Source organism: Aotus nancymaae, unplaced genomic scaffold (genome assembly GCF_030222135.1).
Source record: "Aotus nancymaae isolate 86718 unplaced genomic scaffold, 86718_ANA_hifiasm-v0.15.2.pri h1tg000029l, whole genome shotgun sequence".
NCBI lineage: Eukaryota > Metazoa > Chordata > Mammalia > Primates > Aotidae > Aotus > Aotus nancymaae.
In genome coordinates this window covers 28,709,772-28,729,845 of record NW_026988442.1, presented here as the reverse complement: position 1 = coordinate 28,729,845, position 20,074 = coordinate 28,709,772, and the positions used below count along the sequence as shown (strand labels likewise).

Sequence of the window (20,074 nt, the reverse complement as noted above, 5' to 3'; positions counted from 1 at the left end):
CATGATGTCATCGATATGTGGGAGCTAAAAAAGTCAAATTCAGAAAAACAGAGTAGAATAGTGGTTACCAGGGCTCAGGAGATGGGGAAATGAGGACATACTGGTTGAGGCTATAAACTCTGAGTTACAAGATGAATACATTCTGAAGACCTAATATACAAAATGGTGACCACAGTTAATAACAATGTATTGTATACTTGAAATTTACTGCCAGAGTGGATCTTAAGTTACACACTGTCACCAGTGTGCATGTAACTATGTGAGGTGATGGATATACTAATTAGTTTGATTGTGACAATCATTTCACACCATATGTGTATATCAAAGCATCATGTCATACAACTTAGAATTTTCATTTGTCAATTATACCTCAGTTAGGCTGGAAAAAATTAATAACAGCGGTAAGTCTCCTTCCTTTTCTTGTCACACCCCTTCCACCAATTCCCACTGCTAGTAATTGACTAATTTTATTAGTTTCGAATAGATCCTTCTAGAGTTCATTCATACAAGTGCAAGTGAATGTGACTATATTCTTATTTTTCTCTTTTTCCACAAATGCACTAAACACGTGGTTGCTGGCACTTTGCTTTGTCCTAACAATATATCATAGCAATAGATAAATCTTGGGGAAGGAACTTAGTGTGTCCCCTGCACTGCTCTAAGGGACATACAAATGTAAACTGATTTGATCCACAATCTAATCACTGCTATATATTTTTTGTCTTTGAGACAGAGTCTTGCTCTGTTGTCTAGGCTGGAGTGCAGTGGTGTAATCTCAGCTCACTACAACCTCCGCCTCCTGGGTTCAAATGATTCTCTTGCCTCAGCCTCTGTAGCTGGGACTACAGGTGCCTGCCACCATGCCCAGCTAATTTTTGTATTTTTGGTAGAGATGGGTTTCACCATGTTGGCCAGCCTGGTCTCAAACCCTTGACCTCAGGTAATCTGTCCATCTTGGCCTCCCAAAGTGCTGGGATTACAGGAGTGAGCCACTGCACCCTGCCCACTGCTATATTTTTATCCTGTGTTTTTTGCCAGGCAGGACAGAGCAGGATGACACAAGATTTCAACACACTACTCAGAAGAGCATGTTATTTAAAACTTATGACTGTTTATGTCCGGAATTTTTCGTTTAATATTTTTGGACCATGGTTGACCATGGGTAACTGAAACCTTGGAATTCAAATTCTTTTTGTTTTGATGGAGTCTCGCTCTGTCACCCAGACTGGGGTAGGGGTGCAGTGGCTCCATCTCAGCTCACTGCAACCTCCACCTCCTGGGTTCAAGCGATTCTCCTGCCTGAGCCTCCTGAGTAACTGGGATTACAGGTGCCCACCACCATGCCAGGCTAATATTTTGTATTTTAATAGAGACAGGGTTTCACCATGTTGGCCAGGCTGGTTTCAAACTCCTGACCTCAGGTGATCTGCCCACCTTGGCCTCCCAAAATGCTGGGATTACAGGTGTGAGCCACCATGCCCAGCCGGAATTCAAATTCTTTATTATACAACACTATCTTTGACTCATTTGCCAAATGACGTTCATTTGACCTTTTTAAAAAATTGTGGTAAAATAATATATAACATAAAATATACTATTTTAACCATTTTAATTGTACAATTCAGTGGCAGTAAATACATTCACAAAGTTGCATAACCATGCCATTATCTATTTCCAGAAAGTTTTCATGATCCTAAACAAAAGCTTTGTGCCCATTAAACCATAATTCCCCACCTGCCTCTCCTCCCAGCCCATCGTATCTTCTCTTCTGTCTCTGAATTTCTTGCTCTAGGAATCTCATATAAGGGACATCATACAATATTTGTCCTTTTGTGTCTGCTTATTTCACTTAGCATAATATTTTCAAGGTTCTTTCATGTTGTAGTATTTGTCAGAATTTCTTTTTTTGTTTTCCTTTCTTTTCTTTTTTTTGGGCGGGGGGAGACAGAGTCTTGCTCTGTCACCCAGGCTGTGCAGTGGTGTGATCTCGGCTCACTGCAACCTCCACATCCTGGGTTCAAGCAATTCTCCTGCCTCACCCTCCTGCGTAGCTGGGATTACAGGTACACACCACCATGCCAGGCTTTTTTTTTTTTTTTTTTTTTTGTATTTTAGTAGAGACAGGGTTTCGCCATGTTGCCCAGGCTGGTCTCTAATGCCTGAGCTCAGGAAATCTGCCCACCTTGGCCTCCCAAAGCGCTAGGATTACAGGCGTGAGCCACCAAGCCTGGCATATGTGTCAGAATTTCATTCCTTTTTAAGGCTGAATAATAATACGTTGCATGTATATCTTGCATTCTGTTTATCCATTCACCTATCAATGAACACGTGGGTTGTTTCTACCTTTTGGCAACTGTGAATAATGCTGCTGTGAACACTGGTACTCGAGTGTCTGTTTGAGACTCTGGTTTCAGTTCTTTGGGGTACATACCTAGAATTGGAATTCCCGGATCATATGGCAATTCTTTCTTTCACTTTCTGAGGAACTGCTAAACTCTTTTTTCACAGCAACTGCAGTATTTGACATTCCCACCAGCAATGCATGAGGGGTCCAGTTTCTCCAGGTGCTCAGCATCACTTATTGTCTGTTTTTTAGCTAGCAGCCATCCTCATGGTTGTGAGTGGTATTGCACTGTGGCTTTGATATGCATTTTTCTAATGACTAATGGTGTTGAGCATCTTTTCATGTGTTGATCAGCCGTTTGTATCTCTTCTTTGGAGAAGTATCTGTTCAAGTCCTTTGCCCATTTTTTAATCAGGTTTTTTTTTTAATTGTTGTTTAGTTGTACAAGTTCTTTTATATATTTTGGGTGATAGACCCTTATCAGATATATTATTTGCAAATATTTTCTCACATTCTGTCAGCTGTATTTTTGTACTGCATTACCTTTTTTTGCTTCATTGTTCATTTATTCTGCAAATATTGAGTACCTCCTATGTACTCAGAACTGCTCTAGGCACAGGGGAAAAGTGGAGAATGGTCCTGCCTTGCTTTTTAAAGTCATCCTTAAACACTATGTTTACAATGATACTCAAGATTGCAGCTATGTGGTCAGACCTCAAAGAATGCTAGTTATTTCTAAAGCTGTGTTAAATTTCTTTGCCTCTTGTTTTTTAGCCAACTCATCAGCTCATGCTTAGAAGTATCCAGAGTTTGCATCAACTGAGGTGGTTTCAACACTGCCTGTGCCCTACAGGCACCTGTTTAAATCTCTGGATGTTCAGTTTCCACCCACATGATTCTGATGTGATCAGTTTGCCCAGGGGTTGGCACCTGGGCATCCAGAGATTTAAGAGCTCCCAGGTAATTCTTCAGAGAGCCTGAAAAGTTGGGAAACATAGGAAGATAATGTATTTCAGTTGAACACTTAAGCTTATTGCTTTACATTGAAATGTCACCCGAAATGGTGACATTCATTTTAATGTAAAACAATGAGCTTAAGTTGAAGTCTAAAAGTTAAACATATTCAGCATATTGTTTGAAAATGAAGCCAAGATACTTAAAAAGAAAAAATCCATAGCCTACATTTCCCACCCTTTCAAACGCCCTGTGATGTGCAGCCAGGTTTAGAATCACTGGTGGGACGAGTCTTCCTGAAACACGGTTCAAAAGAGTCAGTGAAGGAGTTTCCAGCACTTTGAAACTTTGGAGCAATCCAAGGTGACTCGCTTTTCCAAGGGGTGACTTTGGAGAAAACCAAATTCTATATTTTATATTTTTATTTTAAACTTTATATATTTATGCATATAAATAGCATTACCTTGGAGTTTTAAAAACAATATATACTGTCTCATGTATCGTTCACAAAAATATTTTTTAAAAAAGAAATGAAAAGAAAACAATATCTAAATAGTATTATTCTTCAGTGCCCGGCTTTATCCCCTTGCCAGTCTGCCCTTGGGAAGTCTCTGTGTCTGTATGTAAAATGAGCTAATTCACTTTCACTGCTGTATGGTTTTTCCAGAACATACACACACCATTGTCTGTTTCATGGTGATTGCACACTAGTGATCTGTGGGCTATAGTTGACCTTCAGAGATGCTTTTGTGGTCTGCGCAGTGATTAAAAACTTTTTACTTGGATGTTAACCTTAGAAAACATCAGAAGGTTATACATAATTGTCTGGATTGTTAGCTTTCTTGAAAGCACAGGTCCTCTGGCCATGCTGGGGCGAGTTTCTCTCTCCTGCCAAGGGCTGGTCAGTGGGCCAAGTACCATGGCCCCTTTCTGGTCCCCTCTCTCTTTTACTTGATTTGTTTTCACTGGAGTGAGTTGAGTTTGAGACTCCAGATCCATCTGCCCTCCCTGGAGGGTCAATTAGGTTGTTGCTGCTGTCTTTCTGGGATTGCTGCTGTCTTTCTGGGATTGCTGCTGTCTTTCTGGGATTGCTGCTGTCTTTCTGGGATTGCTGCTGTCTTTCTGGGATTGCTGCTGTCTTTCTGGGATTGCTGCTGTCTTTCTCTGATTGCTGCTGTCTTTCTCTTATTGCTGCTGTCTTTCTGGGATTGCTGCTGTCTTTCTCTGATTGCTGCTGTCTTTCTCTTATTGCTGCTGTCTTTCTGGGATTGCTGCTGTCTTTCTCTGATTGCTGCTGTCTTTCTGGGATTGCTGCTGTCTTTCTGGGATTGCTGCTGTCTTTCTCTGATTGCTGCTGTCTTTCTCTGATTGCTGCTGTCTTTCTCTGATTGCTGCTGTCTTTCTGGGATTGCTGCTGTCTTTCTGGGATTGCTGCTGTCTTTCTCTGATTGCTGCTGTCTTTCTCTGATTGCTGCTGTCTTTCTCTGATTGCTGCTGTCTTTCTGGGATTACTGCTGTCTTTCTGGGATTGCTGCTGTCTTTCTGGGATTGCTGCTGTCTTTCTGGGATTGCTGCTGTGCTAAGCCTGCTCACAGTGGCCTCCTCCTCGAGCACATGGGCTAACATTGCTCTGGAGTTGGACCCTGGGGAGGGAGAATGCTGCTCAGGGTTTAGTGTTCCTTCTCCTGCCCTGGAAAGAAATGCCATTTACCTAATGTATGATATGGTTTGGTTGTGTCCCCAGCTAGATCTCATGTTGAATTGTAGCTCCCATAATTCTCACATATCATGAGAACGACCCGGCAGGAGATAATTTAATCATAGAGGTGGTTCCCATACTGTTCTCCCGGTAGTGAATAAGTCTCATGAGATCTGATGATTTTATAAGTGGTGTCCCCTCTGCTTGGCTCTCATTTTCTCTTGTCTGCCGCCATGTAAGATGTGCCTTTCACCTTCCACTATGATTACGAGACCTCCCCAGCCACCTGGAATGCTGAGTCCATTAAACCACTTTTTAAAATAAATAAATAAATTAGCCAGTCTCAGGTATGTCTTTATTAGCAGCATGAAAACAGACTAATGCAATGCATATTTAATTATTGAACACCCACTGCAGGCCGGGTGCTGGGGACATAGAGGTGATTGAAATAGGGCTTCCACCTGCAGGAGACAAGACCCCTTGCTGCCTTCTACTGGGGGTAAGACAGATAATAAGCAAGTTGGTATTGAAAGGGCTTCCCACTGCAGGCCTGTCCCTGCAGCTTCTTTCCCACAGGAATTCCCCACCCTCAAAGAGTGACATTCAGAAGACCCTTGGCCTCATAGGAGGTCATGCCTGGCCAGCCCTGGGTAGGATGTTAAATCTGTAACCCCTACTCTGTGCTCTGCCCCTGCAGGAGACAAGGACCACATGTCCAGTGTCAAAAGTCACCTGTGGAAGCTGCTGTCCCCAGCCAGGCTGGCCACAAGGGCCCACCGGAGCAAATGGCTGGAGAGTTACCTGCTGCACCTGGAGGAGATGGGTGTATCAGAGGAGATGCAGGCACGGGCCCTGGTGCTGCAGCTGTGGGCCACACAGGTGGGCGTGAGTGTGCGAGTGTGCATGTGTGGTTGTGATTGAGGGCCTCGTGGGTCCTCATAAGTGAGGACTTGGGATTTTTCTCTGAGTGAGATGGGGGCCTAGGGGAGTTCCAAGCAGAGGAGGGACAGGATCTTGGGGGCAAAAGCAAAAACAGGTCACCAAGGAGGAAACGGTGGTGACAGGATCAGGTGGCGGCCATGGAGGTGATGAGGACGTGGATAGATTTTGGAAATTTCAGGAAGACAGAGCCAGTGGATTTGGTCATGGGCCAGATATTGGAGTGAAAGAAAGTGGGCAGCCTTGGATGGTGCAGGGCTCCAGGTCTGGTTCCTGCCTCACTCCTGATCTCCAAGCCCCCCATCTTCCTCTTGGCCCCACTTCGACAGTGACAGTTGCACAGGCTGACATTTCTGGGTAATTCCTCTCCCATCGACTTGCAGCTTATTTTTAGTTTCCTCTCAGAGCCATTAACTGTCCTTGCAGGCAGAGACTGGCAAGGGGTGGGGGCTGGGATTAACTGGCAGTTGTCCCCACATCAGTGCCTAATAACATATTTATGTGCAGAGATGACTCGGAGCTCCAGACTGTCCCCAGAACCCCTTGTGGAAATGACCTGTGTCAGCAAAACTGGATGCTGACTGAGGGGCTCAAGTGGCATTAAGGCCAGGGAACAGCCTTTGGCAGGGTCAGGAGAGCTGGGCAGGAGCTGGGGACAAGATGTCCTCTGAGGTTGAGTCGTTGACAGCGTCCAGAATTCAGGCAGGTGGGAAAACTTTTCAAGAGCCTTTTGGGAGCAGAGCCAAGAGGGTACTTGGCCCAGGAGTTTCTGGCGCAGGCTCCATGACCTCCCTGCCTGGATTTGAGTCCTGACTTTGACACTTCCTGGCAAGTCAGTCACTTAACTTCTGAGCACCTCGGTTTACTCATCTGTAAAACGGGGATGGCAGCACCTGCTTCAAGACATGCTTGTGAAGATGAAAGGAGGGAGGCATGATACACGTGCAGTTTTGTAACTATGCCTTGCAGGTAACAAGTGCTCAATAAACATCTTCAACAAACATTTAGAGCGCCTACTGTGTGCCAAGCCTCATTGTAGAAGCTGGGGATAGAGCAGTGAGCAAAACAGACAAAAATCTCTGCCTTTAGGGAGGTGGCATTTTGGTGGAAAAAGATAGATAGACAATTAATAAACACATAGCTGTAATCCCAATGCTTTCGGAGGCTAGGCAGGAACATCATTTGAGGCCAGGAGTTCAAGACCAGCCTGGGCAACGTAGCAACACTCCATCTCTACAAAAAATACTTTATTTTTTGTAAACAAGGTGGACGTGGTGGTACGCACCTATAATCCCAGCTACTTGGGAGGCTGAGGTAGGAGTACTGCTGGAGCCTGGGAAGTCAAGGCTGCAGTGAGCCATGATTGTGCCACTGCACTCCAGCTTGGGTGACATAGCGAGACCCTGTCTTAAAAATAAATAAATAAATAAACAAATAAACAAACAAGTAAGCATCTAAAATGTATTAGAGGCCAGGCATAGTGGCTCACACCTGTATTCCTAGTACTTTGAGAGGCTCAGGCGGCCTGATCACTTGAGATCAGGAGTTTGAGACCAGCCTAGCTAACACAGTGAAATCCTGACCCTACTAAAAACACAAAAATTAGCCGGGCATTGTGGCACATGCCAGTAATCCCAGCTACTCAGGAGGCTCAGGCATGAGAATCACTTGGACCGGGGAGGTGGAGGTTGCAATAAGCCGAGATGGCACCACTGCACTCCAGCCTGGGTGACAGAGTGAGACTCTGTCTCAAAAAAAAAAAAAAAATGTATTAGGTCAGGCACAATGGCTCATGCCTGTAATCGCAGCACTTCAGGAGGCTTAGGCGGGCAGATCACAAGGTCAGGAGTTCGAGAGCAGCCTGGCCAACATGGTGAAACTCCGTCTCTACTAAAAATACAAAAATTAGCTGGGCACGGTGGCAGGTGCCTGTGTTCGCAGCTACTTGGGAAGCTGAGGCAGGAGAATCACTTGAGCCCGGGAGGCAGAGATTGCAGTGAGCTGAGACCGCACCACTACACTCCAGCCTGGGCAACAGAGCAAGAATCTGTCTCAGAAATACAAAACAAAGATTAGAGGTAATGTGTTCTATGGAGAAGAGGTGCAGCAGGAGAAAGGAACGGCAGAGGGGAGTGAGGAGGGGCTATTTTAAATAGGGTGGTCCAGGAAGGCCTCACTGAAAGGTGACATCTGAGCAGAGACTGAAGGAAGTGAGGGGTGGGCCATGTAAATACAGAGTGAAGGCTCGCAGGCAGGGGGCAGCAAGTGCAAAGGCCATGAGGCAGGACTGAGGGTGACATGGGGAGGTAGAGCTGCTGGATCACAGAGGGCCCTGTAGTCCTTGGGGAGGGCTTTGGCTTTTACTTTGAGTGAGAGAGGTACCTGCTGAGGGCTGAGAGAGGGAAAATCTGGTCTGTCTTATGCTTTCGAGGGATCATTCTGGCTGCAGCAGTGACAAGAGACTGTAGTGGGGGGAAGCAGAGGCAGGGAGAGCAGGGAGGAGGCCACTGCAGGATCCAGGCAAGAGAGTGTGGTGCTGGGCCAGGGTCAGGGGGTGGTTTGATTCTGAACATATTCCAAAGTAGAGCCAACAGGATTCGGTGTTGGATGGGACCATGGGGGAGGCCATCAAGGACGACTCCAGGTTTGGGCCTGAGCAACAGGAAGGATGGCAAGGCCATGGGCAGATGAGGAAGGTGGTGGGAGGAGCAAGTTTCAAGGAGAAGATTGGGGGTTTGGCTTTGGGTGTGTTGAATTTGAGATGGAGGAGGAGGAGTGGACACTTGGAGAAGACAGTCTGGAGTTGGAGTTTGAGGTCCAGGCTGAGATATACCTTTGAGAGTTGTCAGCAGAGAGAAGTTTAAAGCCTCAGGACTGAAGGAGATACTGGGGTGAGGGTGGGTGGAGAAGTGGGCATCCCGGGGGCTCTCCAATGTTGAGAAAGGTGAGGAGGAAGGGGCCAGGGAGGGTGGGGGAGAGCCAGGAGTGGGAAGCTGAGTCAGATGCTGCTGAGAGGCTGAGAAATGGTAGCTGTGATTGCTGCTGTAAGGTCAGAGATAATGAGTCAGGAATAATAATCTCAAAAGATACTGAACAGTTACCCTGGGCCAAGCATCCTGTTGAGCACTTTGCAAACTTTATCTCTAGGATCTTCACAACAGCTCCATGAATCCAGAACCCCCAAGCCTGAAAGCTAGAGTGATGGAAGGGGCAGAGGGAGGCTTGGGCATCCAGGGAGGACCCTGTGGGCAGAGACCTAAGGCCCAGGCAGGGAGAAGAGGAGGCTCTAAGGGAAGGTGGGATGGGATGCGGGGGGGCAGATGGAGGAGAGTTTCCAAGCACAGGACAGGTTTCCCTCCCAGCTCTGAGCTCACTGATGCTGGTAATGCCAGGACTGAGAGTCATGATGCTTGACTCCCTCAGCTCCATCAGTCACATCCTGTCCTTCTCTTCCTTCCCCATATCTGGCTTGGTCTTCACTCCATCACATCCTCACCAGCCACAGCCACACAGCCCTGGAAACTCCTGGGTGGTCCTGAGAGGTAGGGGAGGGGAGCATGGGAGCTGCTGGGCCTGCAGATGGCCGCACTGAGGTAGTGACCATCAGGAAGAATCCTTGAGGCATTTCATAACAGAGTGGAAAGCAAAACCACAGTATTTAGAGTCAGACAGACTTGGTTGGAATCTCGCACCTGCCACTAAACTAGTTGTGTGACCTCAAACAAGTCACTTTTCTGGGCTTCAGTTTCACCATCTGTAAAGAGGGTTGGGTGTTTTGTTTTGTTTTGTTCATCAGTAGATTTATTTTGAAATAATTTTAGATTATAAAAGAGTTGCAAAGATAGTACAGGGAGTTCCCAGATACCCTTCACCCAGCTTTCCCTGGTGTTACATGACCGCAATACGTTCATCAAGACTAAGAATCAGCACTGGAACATTGTTAGTAACTAAAGTCCATACTTCATTCCATTTCCCCCGTCTTCCCACTAATATCCTATTTCTCTTCCAGGAGCCAATCCAGGATCCCACACTGCGCGTAGGGCTTTTGTTCATTTTAAATAGACTCTATTTTTAAAGCAGGTTTAGGTTCACAGCAAAACTGAAGGAAAGGTGCAGGGATCTCCCCATCCCCCTTCTCCCAATGCCTCCGTCTCTATCGCCAGTGCCCCTCAGCAGAGTGGCACATTTGTTACAATTTATGACCTAAACTAACGCATCGTTATCACATATTCTTTTATTCCCTTGGAATTTTTCAAATCACAAAAATTAAAAGAAACACCATTCGTGACCCCATCCCTCAGCTCTCCCTTCTGCTGGGCTGCATCTTAAGAGGGTTTGCCCTGGGGGTGGCTATGATACCCTCCAGCAGCTCCAGGCAATTTAGCAATCCCCGTGAAGGAGGGCTCCCCTTCCTCTAAATTCTAGTACAGCTCCCAAGCCTGATACTCACTGGCCCAGCCCGCTCACACATCCCCTCTGCGTGGATCACTCAGTGTCTCTGCCTGGGTCCCATGGCCACACTTGAAGTCTGGAAGGATGGGTCAGCCCTGGATGACCCACACAGACTTGGATTTAAGAGGAGGTGGTTCCGTGAAGGAAAGCGGGGTGCTGTTACAGGTGCAGGGCAGACTCAGGCAGTGGGTGTCCCCCACTCCCACCGATGGGCTGTGTGGTCAGGAGGTAATAAAACGGAGCATGCGAGTCATTAAGAGTGTGTTCTGGCCCGCAGTCAGTGCCTTCCAGAGGTCAGCCACCGCCATTTACAGGAAAGCTAGAACAGGAGGTAACACTGCTGGGTCATGGCCTGTGGCTGCAGTAGGAGGGAATGAGGACAAACGAGAAACTTCCTGAGTAAACAGAGGCAAGGCTCCATGGGCGAGAGCTCAAATTCCAGGGTGGCGAATTCAGTATCTCTTACGGCTGCGTGTACTCACACGCACGCTCACACTCACATCTGTGCAGTTGGGTGGAAGGTGGTCTTGCTCACCTCCTTAACTTGCCACAGCTTTTTCCTGCAAGCAGAGATAGCCAAGCACCCATGTGTTCCACTCCTGCTTGGTAATTAGTGAGTGGTGGCCCCCATCTGACCATCTGGGCCAGATAAAATGGCCTTGGCGCTGAGCTAACCCAGTGCTGAATTATTTATCACCCGCATTCGCCTGGCTATTTAAGTGATGGACAGCAAGTGACCTTGCTGTCTCAGCTGGACTTGAGGTGCTGGTAGAACTCTCAGAAAGGGCCCGAGGCCCCCCCGACTTGTTCTCAAATTCAGGGGAGAGGCCGGTGGGAAAGGGGTAACCCCTTCTGAGCACATACTCTGGGCGCAGCACATGTGGATTGCTTCAGCCTCACTGGACCCTTGCGGTCACCCAGGAGGTGGCAGTACCCCCAGTGTTGAGACCCAAAGGGGAATGTGACCTGCCCACAGTCACAGAAAGTGGGAAGCTGGGATTCGAACTCACCTCTGTCTGGTCTCAGTCCAGGGATTTTCCAACCCACCTCCCAGGCTGTCTTGGGGCTCCAACCCTGGTCTAAAGGGTCACAGATGTTTATTTGACAAATACCAGTGAGCCTCCATTATATGGTGGGCAGTGGGTAGTGACCAGGGAGTGCTTCGTTTTCCTTTTCAGTAAAAGGCCTAATTATGGCGCCTGCGTGATGGAAGTATTGAGCGGAGGAGTGTGGGGCCTCATGGCCTCACGGGCACTAAAGAAGACAAAATCTGTCTCACCATCATTGATGCTTTGGTGCATTTCTTTCCAGCCTTTCCTCATATGCTTTTCTTCTGTGGTTAAGATCATGCAGTTGTTTTAATCTAACCTATTTGGTTTAATATTGTAACATGAACATTTCTCATGACATTGTACATCACTATAGAAATCATTTGGATACAGCCTGGGAAACACAGTGAGTCCTTATCTTTACAAAAAAACAGAAAGATTAGCCAGGCATGGTGGTGCATGTCTGTAGTCTCAGCTACTTGGGAGGTTGAGGTAGGAGGATCACTTGAGCCCAGGAGGTGGAGGCTGCAGTGAGCCATGATCACGGCACTGCACTCCAGCCTAGGGGTCTTCTGTTTCATTTAAAATTAATGTGTCCATTTAAAAATTCTGAACAGCGTGAAAGGGTATTTGCAAGGAAAGTCAGTCTCCTTCCGCCGTATGCTCGTCTTCCCAGCTTCTGTTCCAAGGCAACCTCAGTTACCAGTTTCTGGTGTCTCTTAGAGATAGTCTGTGCTTTGGGAGGCTGTGGCAGGAGGATTTCTCGAGGCCAGGAGGAGTTTGAGATCAGCCTGGGCTACATAGGGAGACCCCCATCTCTACCAAAAAAAAAAACAAACTTAGTTGGGTATCACTTGCCTGTGGCCCCAGCTCCTTGGGAGGCTAAGGCAGGAGGATCACTTGAGCCTAGGAGGTCAAGGCTGCAGTGAGCTATGATTGTGCCACTGAATTTCAGCCTGGGTAACAGAGCAAGACCTTGTCTCAAAAAAAAGCAATGGTCTGTGCTTCTTCATGTGTATTTCTCTTTAAACAAACACACAAATGGCAGCATGCTGAGCTGCCACCCTGCACCTTGCTGTTTGCGTGCTTCCGTGTGTCTTGGTTACAGTCCCACATCAGTACACATAGAGCCAGTTTCTTCTTAATGACTTCCTGCATCATCAGCCCATGGATGGATCTTCATTTATCTCATCGATCTCTTCTTGATAGACATGGAGGTGGTTTCCAGCTTTTTGCTATTATATCAGCACTGCAATAATTATCTTTGTGCATATGTCCTTTTGCCCATGTGCAATTATGTCTGTAATGAAATTACTGGGTAAACATGATATTTAATGATGATTTAACATTCCATTATTATGATTGAATAGGATAGTCGTGGCAGACAAAAACCTTACCCCAAATTGAGATTAGTTGGCATTCCACCCATCTCTGGATCACTAAAGGGTGCCATGTATACATTTTAGCCACATACCAAAGAGCTGAGGCTAAAATGTGTATGAAAATGTTCAGCTAAGACTGAAGCCTTGAAGCAAGAAATTCCACTCATTTTCCTAAGTGTTTACCTATTAAGAAGTTTAAATAATTTTTATTCATAGCTTTCACAGTCATCAGTGATGACTGCAGCTTTGTTTTATACATACACAACACACACATTTATTCAAGTGACTATAGAATTTTAACATAAAAAGCATATAAGGAATTTTTGAATCCCAAACCACATTGAGAATGATTGTATTTGGAAGCAAATCTTTAGATATCGCACCAGTTAGCTATTGTTGCGTAACAAACATCCACAACTCAGTGGCATATACCCATCAGCACTTATTGAACTCATGGGCCTGTGGGTCTGGCTCAGTGGGGCAGCTCAGCTCTGTCCATGAGTCTCTAATTCTCCTCTTGGAATCACCGGGCTTGCCGGGCAAGTGGAAACACACAAAGTCTCTCACGGCTTAGGTGTAGAGTCGGTGTTCTGTCAATTCTGCCTCTTCTATTGGACAAAGTAAGTCCATAGCTGAGCCTAAATTCAAAAGGCAGGGGAAATACACTCTTGCTCTTTAATGGGAGGAACAGTGAAGTCACATGGTAAAGAATGTGGATTCTGGGATTGGTGAAGAATTGGGGCCAACAACGTGATCATTCTCAGATGTTAACGGCCTTAACTGAGACAACCTGTTCCTATTACTGACACCGTCTTGCTGATTAGCTATGAAGATTTCCTGTGTGACCTAGGATTCATGACTTTGCTCACAGTCAGGGATGCCATGAGTGGGCTTGAAGTCGGTATTTTGGGCCACAGAGCAGTTTTGGACACGTCCTGAGGCTGGAGATAGACACTGGCCATGCCCAGGTTTTTGGCAGCAGTGGGAGCCCAGGCCTACTGGCCCCTCTGTCTTGGCCTGGGCTGTGTCCCTGGCAGAGACGAGTCAGCTCTGCCCTCATAATGGCATAACAGGGGCCCTTCTCCTTGCAGGGGAATATGGGTCCTGCTGCCTTCTGGCTCCTGCTGTTCCTTCTCAAGAATCCTGAAGCCCTGGCTGCTGTCCGCGGAGAGCTCGAGAGTATCCTTTGGCCAGCAGAGCAGCCTGTCTCGCAGATGACCACCCTCCCACAGAAGGTTCTAGACAGCACACCTGTGCTTGGTGAGATGGTCAGACCCCCCAAGATAGCCCCTAAGACTGCATCATTGTGGACCCCAAAACTCTCCCCAACATGGGCTCCTGTCTTCCAGGGTCCATCAGTGTCCTCCAACCTAGGGTCTCCCTGAGCCTCCTATCTTCACACACCTGGCATCTGCATACTCCAGTCTCAGCTAGGAGGCAAGGGACAGAAAACCTAACTTCAATTGCCTGAGGTGAAAAGGTACTTTGAGAAATGTCACTAAAAAGTCCAGAGGACTGGCCTAAGGCACAGGTAGACCCAGGCACTTTAACAATGTCGTCAGGACCACTCAGTTCTTCTCCACTTCTCAGCCCTGTTTCCCACTGTTTCCTACAGTCTCAGGCTGGCAGTAGCTATTGGCAGCTCAAGGCTGACTTCCTCCCAGCTCTGTGAGATTCTGCATCTCTTACAATGGTTCCACCAAGAATCCTAAGACTGTATTTCATTAGCTTTCTTTGGGTCATGTATCCATCCTGAACCAATCACAGGGCTCAGAGGGATGCTCTGATTGGCCAGTCACAGCCCCATCCCAGTAGTTGAGCACAGAATCAGCAGTCTAACCCCTGAGAGTGAGAGAGGAGTGGACCCTAGAGGAAAATCAGGGGCCTGTTTCCAGAAGAGAAATATATGCCGGGCAGGCAGAAACAGAGATCGATGGCCCCACTCTCTCCCCAGCCTTCTGATATCTTCCTAGTTCCCACCTTCCCTCACAACTTCTCCTGGGGTCAGACCTGGATACCCTCATGTTCAAGGGTCTCTGAGGGGCCACAGAGACCCTATCTCATCAATTTGGCCTTTTCCACCTTGCTGTGTGACTGTGGGCAAGGCAGGCACCCTCTCTGAGCCTTTTCATCTTCCTCTGTAAAATAAGAGCTGGGGGTGGCATATGAGCAGGTGAAGGAACAGCCTGCTGACCCTTCCTTGCACCTGCCTCATGCAGACAGCGTGCTGAGTGAGAGCCTCAGGCTTACGGCTGCTCCCTTCATCACCCGTGAGGTCGTGGTGGACCTGGCCATGCCCATGGCAGACGGGCGAGAATTCAGCCTGCGACGTGGTGACCGCCTCCTCCTCTTCCCCTTCCTGAGCCCCCAGAGAGACCCGGAAATCTACACAGACCCAGAGGTAAATGCCAGGAGTGCCTGGTCATATGGGGTCTGTGGGAGAAAAATCAATGACTTTGGGATGAGCCAGATCTGAGTGGCAGCCTGCCTCTGCTCCTTGTTTGCTATGTTACATTGCCCAGATTGCTTCACCTCTCTGTGTTTGCTTCCTCGCCTGTGAAATGGACCTCATAATAGCACCTGCCTCATGAGGTTGAAAGGAAGATGAAATGGGATCATGCAGAAGCAGACACTGATGGCCCCCCTCTCTCCCCAGCCTTCTGATACCTCTCTGGCTCCTACCTTTTTTCACAGCTTCTCTTCGAGTCAGACCCAGATCCCCTCATGTTCAAGGGTCTCTGAGGAACCCTTGAACATGAAGGGATGTTCATTCACACTGAGTGCTTTGTGATAGCTGAGCCATTTTCCTTATTTCAGAACATTATAAGGTCAGTTTCCCAACACTTCCCTCTCCCCAGACTTTGAGATGAAGCAGACTTTCACAATTGCTAACAGATTGTGTGCTTACTGTGTGTCAGACTCTAAACTACATGCTCATCCATCCATTCATTCATCTGTCTACCCATCTACTCATGCATCCATCTATCCATTTATTCATCCATCTACACACTCACCTATTTACCTATCCAATCATCTATCTATCCATCCATCCATTCATCCATCCACCCACCAATTTACCCTTTCATTCACCCATCTACCCATTCATTTATCCATCCAGCACCCATCTACTCATCTATCCATCCATCCACCCATCTATCCATTCATCCACCCACAAATTCACGCATCCATCCATTAATCTATCCACCCATCCATCCACCCAACCGCCCATCTATCCATCCATCCACCCCTCCACCCATCCATCCATCCATTCACCCACCAAGCTACCCTTTCATCCACCCACCTACCTGTGAATTCATCCATCTATCCATCCATCTGTCCATTCATCTATCTGCTCATTTATCCATCCACCCACCCATTTATCTACCCACTCACTCATATATTCATCTACCCATTCTTCTACTTATCCACCCATGCATCTATCCATCCACCTATCTACTCATCCTTCCATTTGTCCATTCATTCATTCATTCATCCACCCATCCATCAGTCTACCCATTCATTCATCCATATACCCACCCATCCATCCACCCCATCTACCCATCCATTCATCCATCCCTCCATTCATACATTGTTCCATCCACATTTCCATCTCTTAGTCTATCCACTGGTCCATTCACCTGTCCTTCCACCCATCTTTCAGTCAGCAGCTACTTCATGCCAAGCCCTGTGCTCAGGTACAATCCTTGCCTTACCACTGTGCAATGTAACCAAAGGAAACTGGCATTTTCTTTTAAAAAAATTATTTAAGTTTCTTTTATTTTACATTACAAAAGTAATATATACTTATCATAAAGTATAAAGAAATATGGAGAAATACATACTTAAAAGTAAAAAATATATATTTCCCTTCTTCTCCAGTTCTACAGAGTTCTCTAACGTGGTTTGGAGTGTGCCTTGTGAATTGTTTTCATGGCTTTACCGGCATACACACAGCACATTCACACACCATGAAAAGACCGGTGTGTGTATAGGATCATACAGTGAATACTATTCTAAAACTTGCTTTTTTCTCTCAACAACCAATTGTAGAAATTCTTTCCATGTCAGTATACACAAACCTTTTGCCATAAATTTTTAACCCATCTCCTATCAATTGACCTATATATGGTTTCCAGTTTTTCCCTCTTGCAAACATGACTGTCATGAACATCCTGATACATTTTTCTTAGTGCAGTCTTGTTCTGGGAGTGGGGTCAGAAATGGACCTTCTTCCTATTTCAGGTATTTAAATACAACCGATTCCTGAACCCTGACGGATCAGAGAAGAAAGACTTTTACAAGGATGGGAAACGGCTGAAGAATTACAACATGCCGTGGGGGGCGGGGCACAATCACTGCCTGGGGAGGAGTTACGCAGTCAACAGCATCAAACAGTAAGTGGGGGGCCAGGGTGGGGCCAGGGTGGCTCCTGACCCCCTGGTTGGCACGCACCCTTCTCTCCTGGGACTGAGGGGTCAGCCAGGAGAATGATTTGGCAGAGGCTCCACAAGGACAGCCTGTGAGCCATCATTTATTTGTGGTTTTTCAACTATGCGCTTTTAAAAATCAGAAGAGCTTATTTTAAAAAGCCAGATTTCAGGCCCTGGGTGCCGTGGCTCAGCCCTGAAATCCCAGCACTTTGGGAAGCTGAGGTGGGCAGGTCAGGAGTTCAAGACCAGCCTGGCCAATATGGTGAAACCCCGTCTCTACTAAATAATACAAAAATTGGCTGGGTGTAGTGGTGGGCATATGTAGTCCCAGCTACTTGGGAGACTGAGGCAGGAGAATCGCTTGAACCCAGGAGGCAGAGGTTGCAGTGAGCCAAGATCATGCCACTGCACTCCAGCCTGGGCAACAGAGTGAGACTCCGTTTCCAAAAAAAAAAAAAAAAAAAAGCCAGATTTTGGATTTCTTTTGAAATAATCAGATCTGGCAGTAGGTTCTTCCCTGCAAGACTGGTGTCCAAATTCCAAATACTGGACATTCTTTTCGGCTGACCATAGCTGTCTGTCTGCAGCTGCTACTGCATGTTCAGAACCTCGTGTTAGGAACTGGCCGAACTTCACTGTTCCCGCTTGGTTATTTTAATGCCAATGGGGGCCGAGAGCCTGATAAATTATCTCCCCTGAACCCCAGGAGCCTTGGCCACCAGGCTCACAAACAGATTGGACTGGGGTTATGACATCTGCCCTGTCCTCCTGTCCAGCCCCTGTGCAATCATAAGCTGGGTGACCTGAGCCTGTTTCCTCAACTGTAAAACAAGGGTTCTGATTATAACTGCACCCAGGGGTATCAGGATAAATGAGTTGGATCTTTCTAAGTTCTTAGCCCACTGCCTGGCTCATTGTAGGCATTTGATAAATGTTAATTATTATCATAATTATTAATATTATTAATGTGCATACATTATGCTAAGTGAATGGGCACATTACATTAACCTTTGGCCTCAGTTTCCTCAAGAAAATGGAGTTGATTATGAGCATAATACAGTTCATATGCATTCCTAAAAATCACTTTGCTGTGTGAAATCATGCAACAAAAACTGCAGGGATTTATGCCTGTAATCCCAGCACTTTAGGAGGCCAAGGTGGGTGGATCATTTGAGGTCAGGAGTTTGAGACCAGCCTGGCCAACATGGTGAAACCCCATCTCTACTAAAAATACAAAAATTAGCCAGGTGTGGTGGAGTATGCCTGTAATCCCAGCTATTCAGGAGGCTGAGGCAGGAGAATCTCTTGAACCCCAGGGGACGGAGGTTGCAGTGAGCTGAGATCGCACCATTGCACTCCAGCCTGGGTGACAGAGTGAGACTCTGTCTCAAAAAAAAAACCCCAACCAATCAAACAAACAAACAAAACTGCAGGGATTAGAGGAAAAGAGGGACTGGGTCCAACACTCAAAAACCTCATCAGTGACACATTAAAAAAAAAAGAAAGAGGAACCCAGTAAAAAATGGTAGTAAAGTTTTATGCATGTTACATGGCTAAGAACTGTGTAAGTGCTGTAGTAACTGGCTGTAGATCGATGCTTAGTTATGTGTGTGTGTATGTTTTATGGATTTCTGCACAGCCAGGGTTCAGCTGGGTACAGTTTTTTGTATTCATCTCATGTTTCTCACAAGTGAAATTGCATATGAGCAAATGTGAAACTTGCATTATACTCAAATTGTGCCCTAATATATCAATCCTATTGGAACAAATTCACCTGTTCAAAACAAGTGTTGAGCAGAATCGACTGGCGTTCCTATTTCATCAAGTTTTTGGACAGATAAAAAGAGACGATAGATACTAAATGCTTAGCTGGTGCGTAGCGCACAGTGTTCCAATAAATTAGCTAATTTGTTGTTATTTTTATCTCACTGAATTGTCATGACAACCTTGCTGGTCCGTCTAAAACTGAGTCTCAACAGGTAGACCATTTGCTGTGGTCATGTTCCTGGGAAGTGGAGGCACCAGGTTCAAATCCAGGGGTTAGCACAAAACTGCCATCCCATAGAAACTCACCCTCTAGTATTCTACAGCCTCAGAGCTGGAAGAGACTCATCCTGTCTTTCCCCTCTTTGACCAGATGGGAGAACCGAGACCCAGAGTGAGAAGAAACTTGGCGAGGGCCACATCCCCATAAGCGGCACAGCCCAGATCTTCTTTCCAGAGTGTTAACTTCCCTCTCTCCTCATCTTCCCCCTCCTTCACTCCTTCAGTAAGATAAAAGAATCCCTGCCATATGCTCAGTCCTGCATCGGGCACCTGGGTCTGGGTAGGGAATAATGGTGGCAAAAAAGTCATAAGATATTCTGTGACCCTTATGAACACAGGCAGTGGTAAGATGAGGCAGACAGGCAGCAACCGCTGACATCTGTAGGGCTGGCTCCACATTTATGGGGGCACTGATTACATCATAGGCATGGCAGCTTTGAATATTTATTATGACAGTTTTCCCAGAAGATGGCAGTAGAGAGCAATTGTTCTTGCAAAGTTGGTCTATTAGGACAATGTTCTCGGAGATGGCAGTAAAATGTCTTGAGCAATGCCTGTTTCTAACCTCACAAAGACGCCTAAGAGCAGCAGCCCTGGCCAGGATAGACAGTGAGGGTTCCAGAAGCTTGGAGAAAGGTGGAGAAGGGTGTGGGCTGAAGGATCCAGAGGAGTCTATATTAATCAGCATAGGCTCAGCTCTGCACCTGCTGAGCCTCAGTGGCTTTTACCAACAGGGGTTTAGTTCCACTCATGGTATCAGCTGTGAGTTTTGGGGCTTC

At 46.6% G+C, this 20,074-nt stretch overlaps 1 protein-coding gene across 1 annotated transcript in view; it reads left to right on the top strand.

The window, feature by feature from the left end:
* Window positions 1–20,074, top strand: part of PTGIS (prostaglandin I2 synthase) — a 42,382-nt gene that overhangs the window by 18,016 nt on the left and 4,292 nt on the right. Inside the window, exons 6-9 of the mRNA XM_064382903.1 lie at window positions 5,695–5,876; window positions 13,911–14,079; window positions 15,039–15,220; window positions 17,062–17,213. Of these exons, the coding sequence (XP_064238973.1) occupies window positions 5,695–5,876; window positions 13,911–14,079; window positions 15,039–15,220; window positions 17,062–17,213 (685 nt within the window). The remainder of the gene's footprint in view (window positions 1–5,694; window positions 5,877–13,910; window positions 14,080–15,038; window positions 15,221–17,061; window positions 17,214–20,074) is intronic.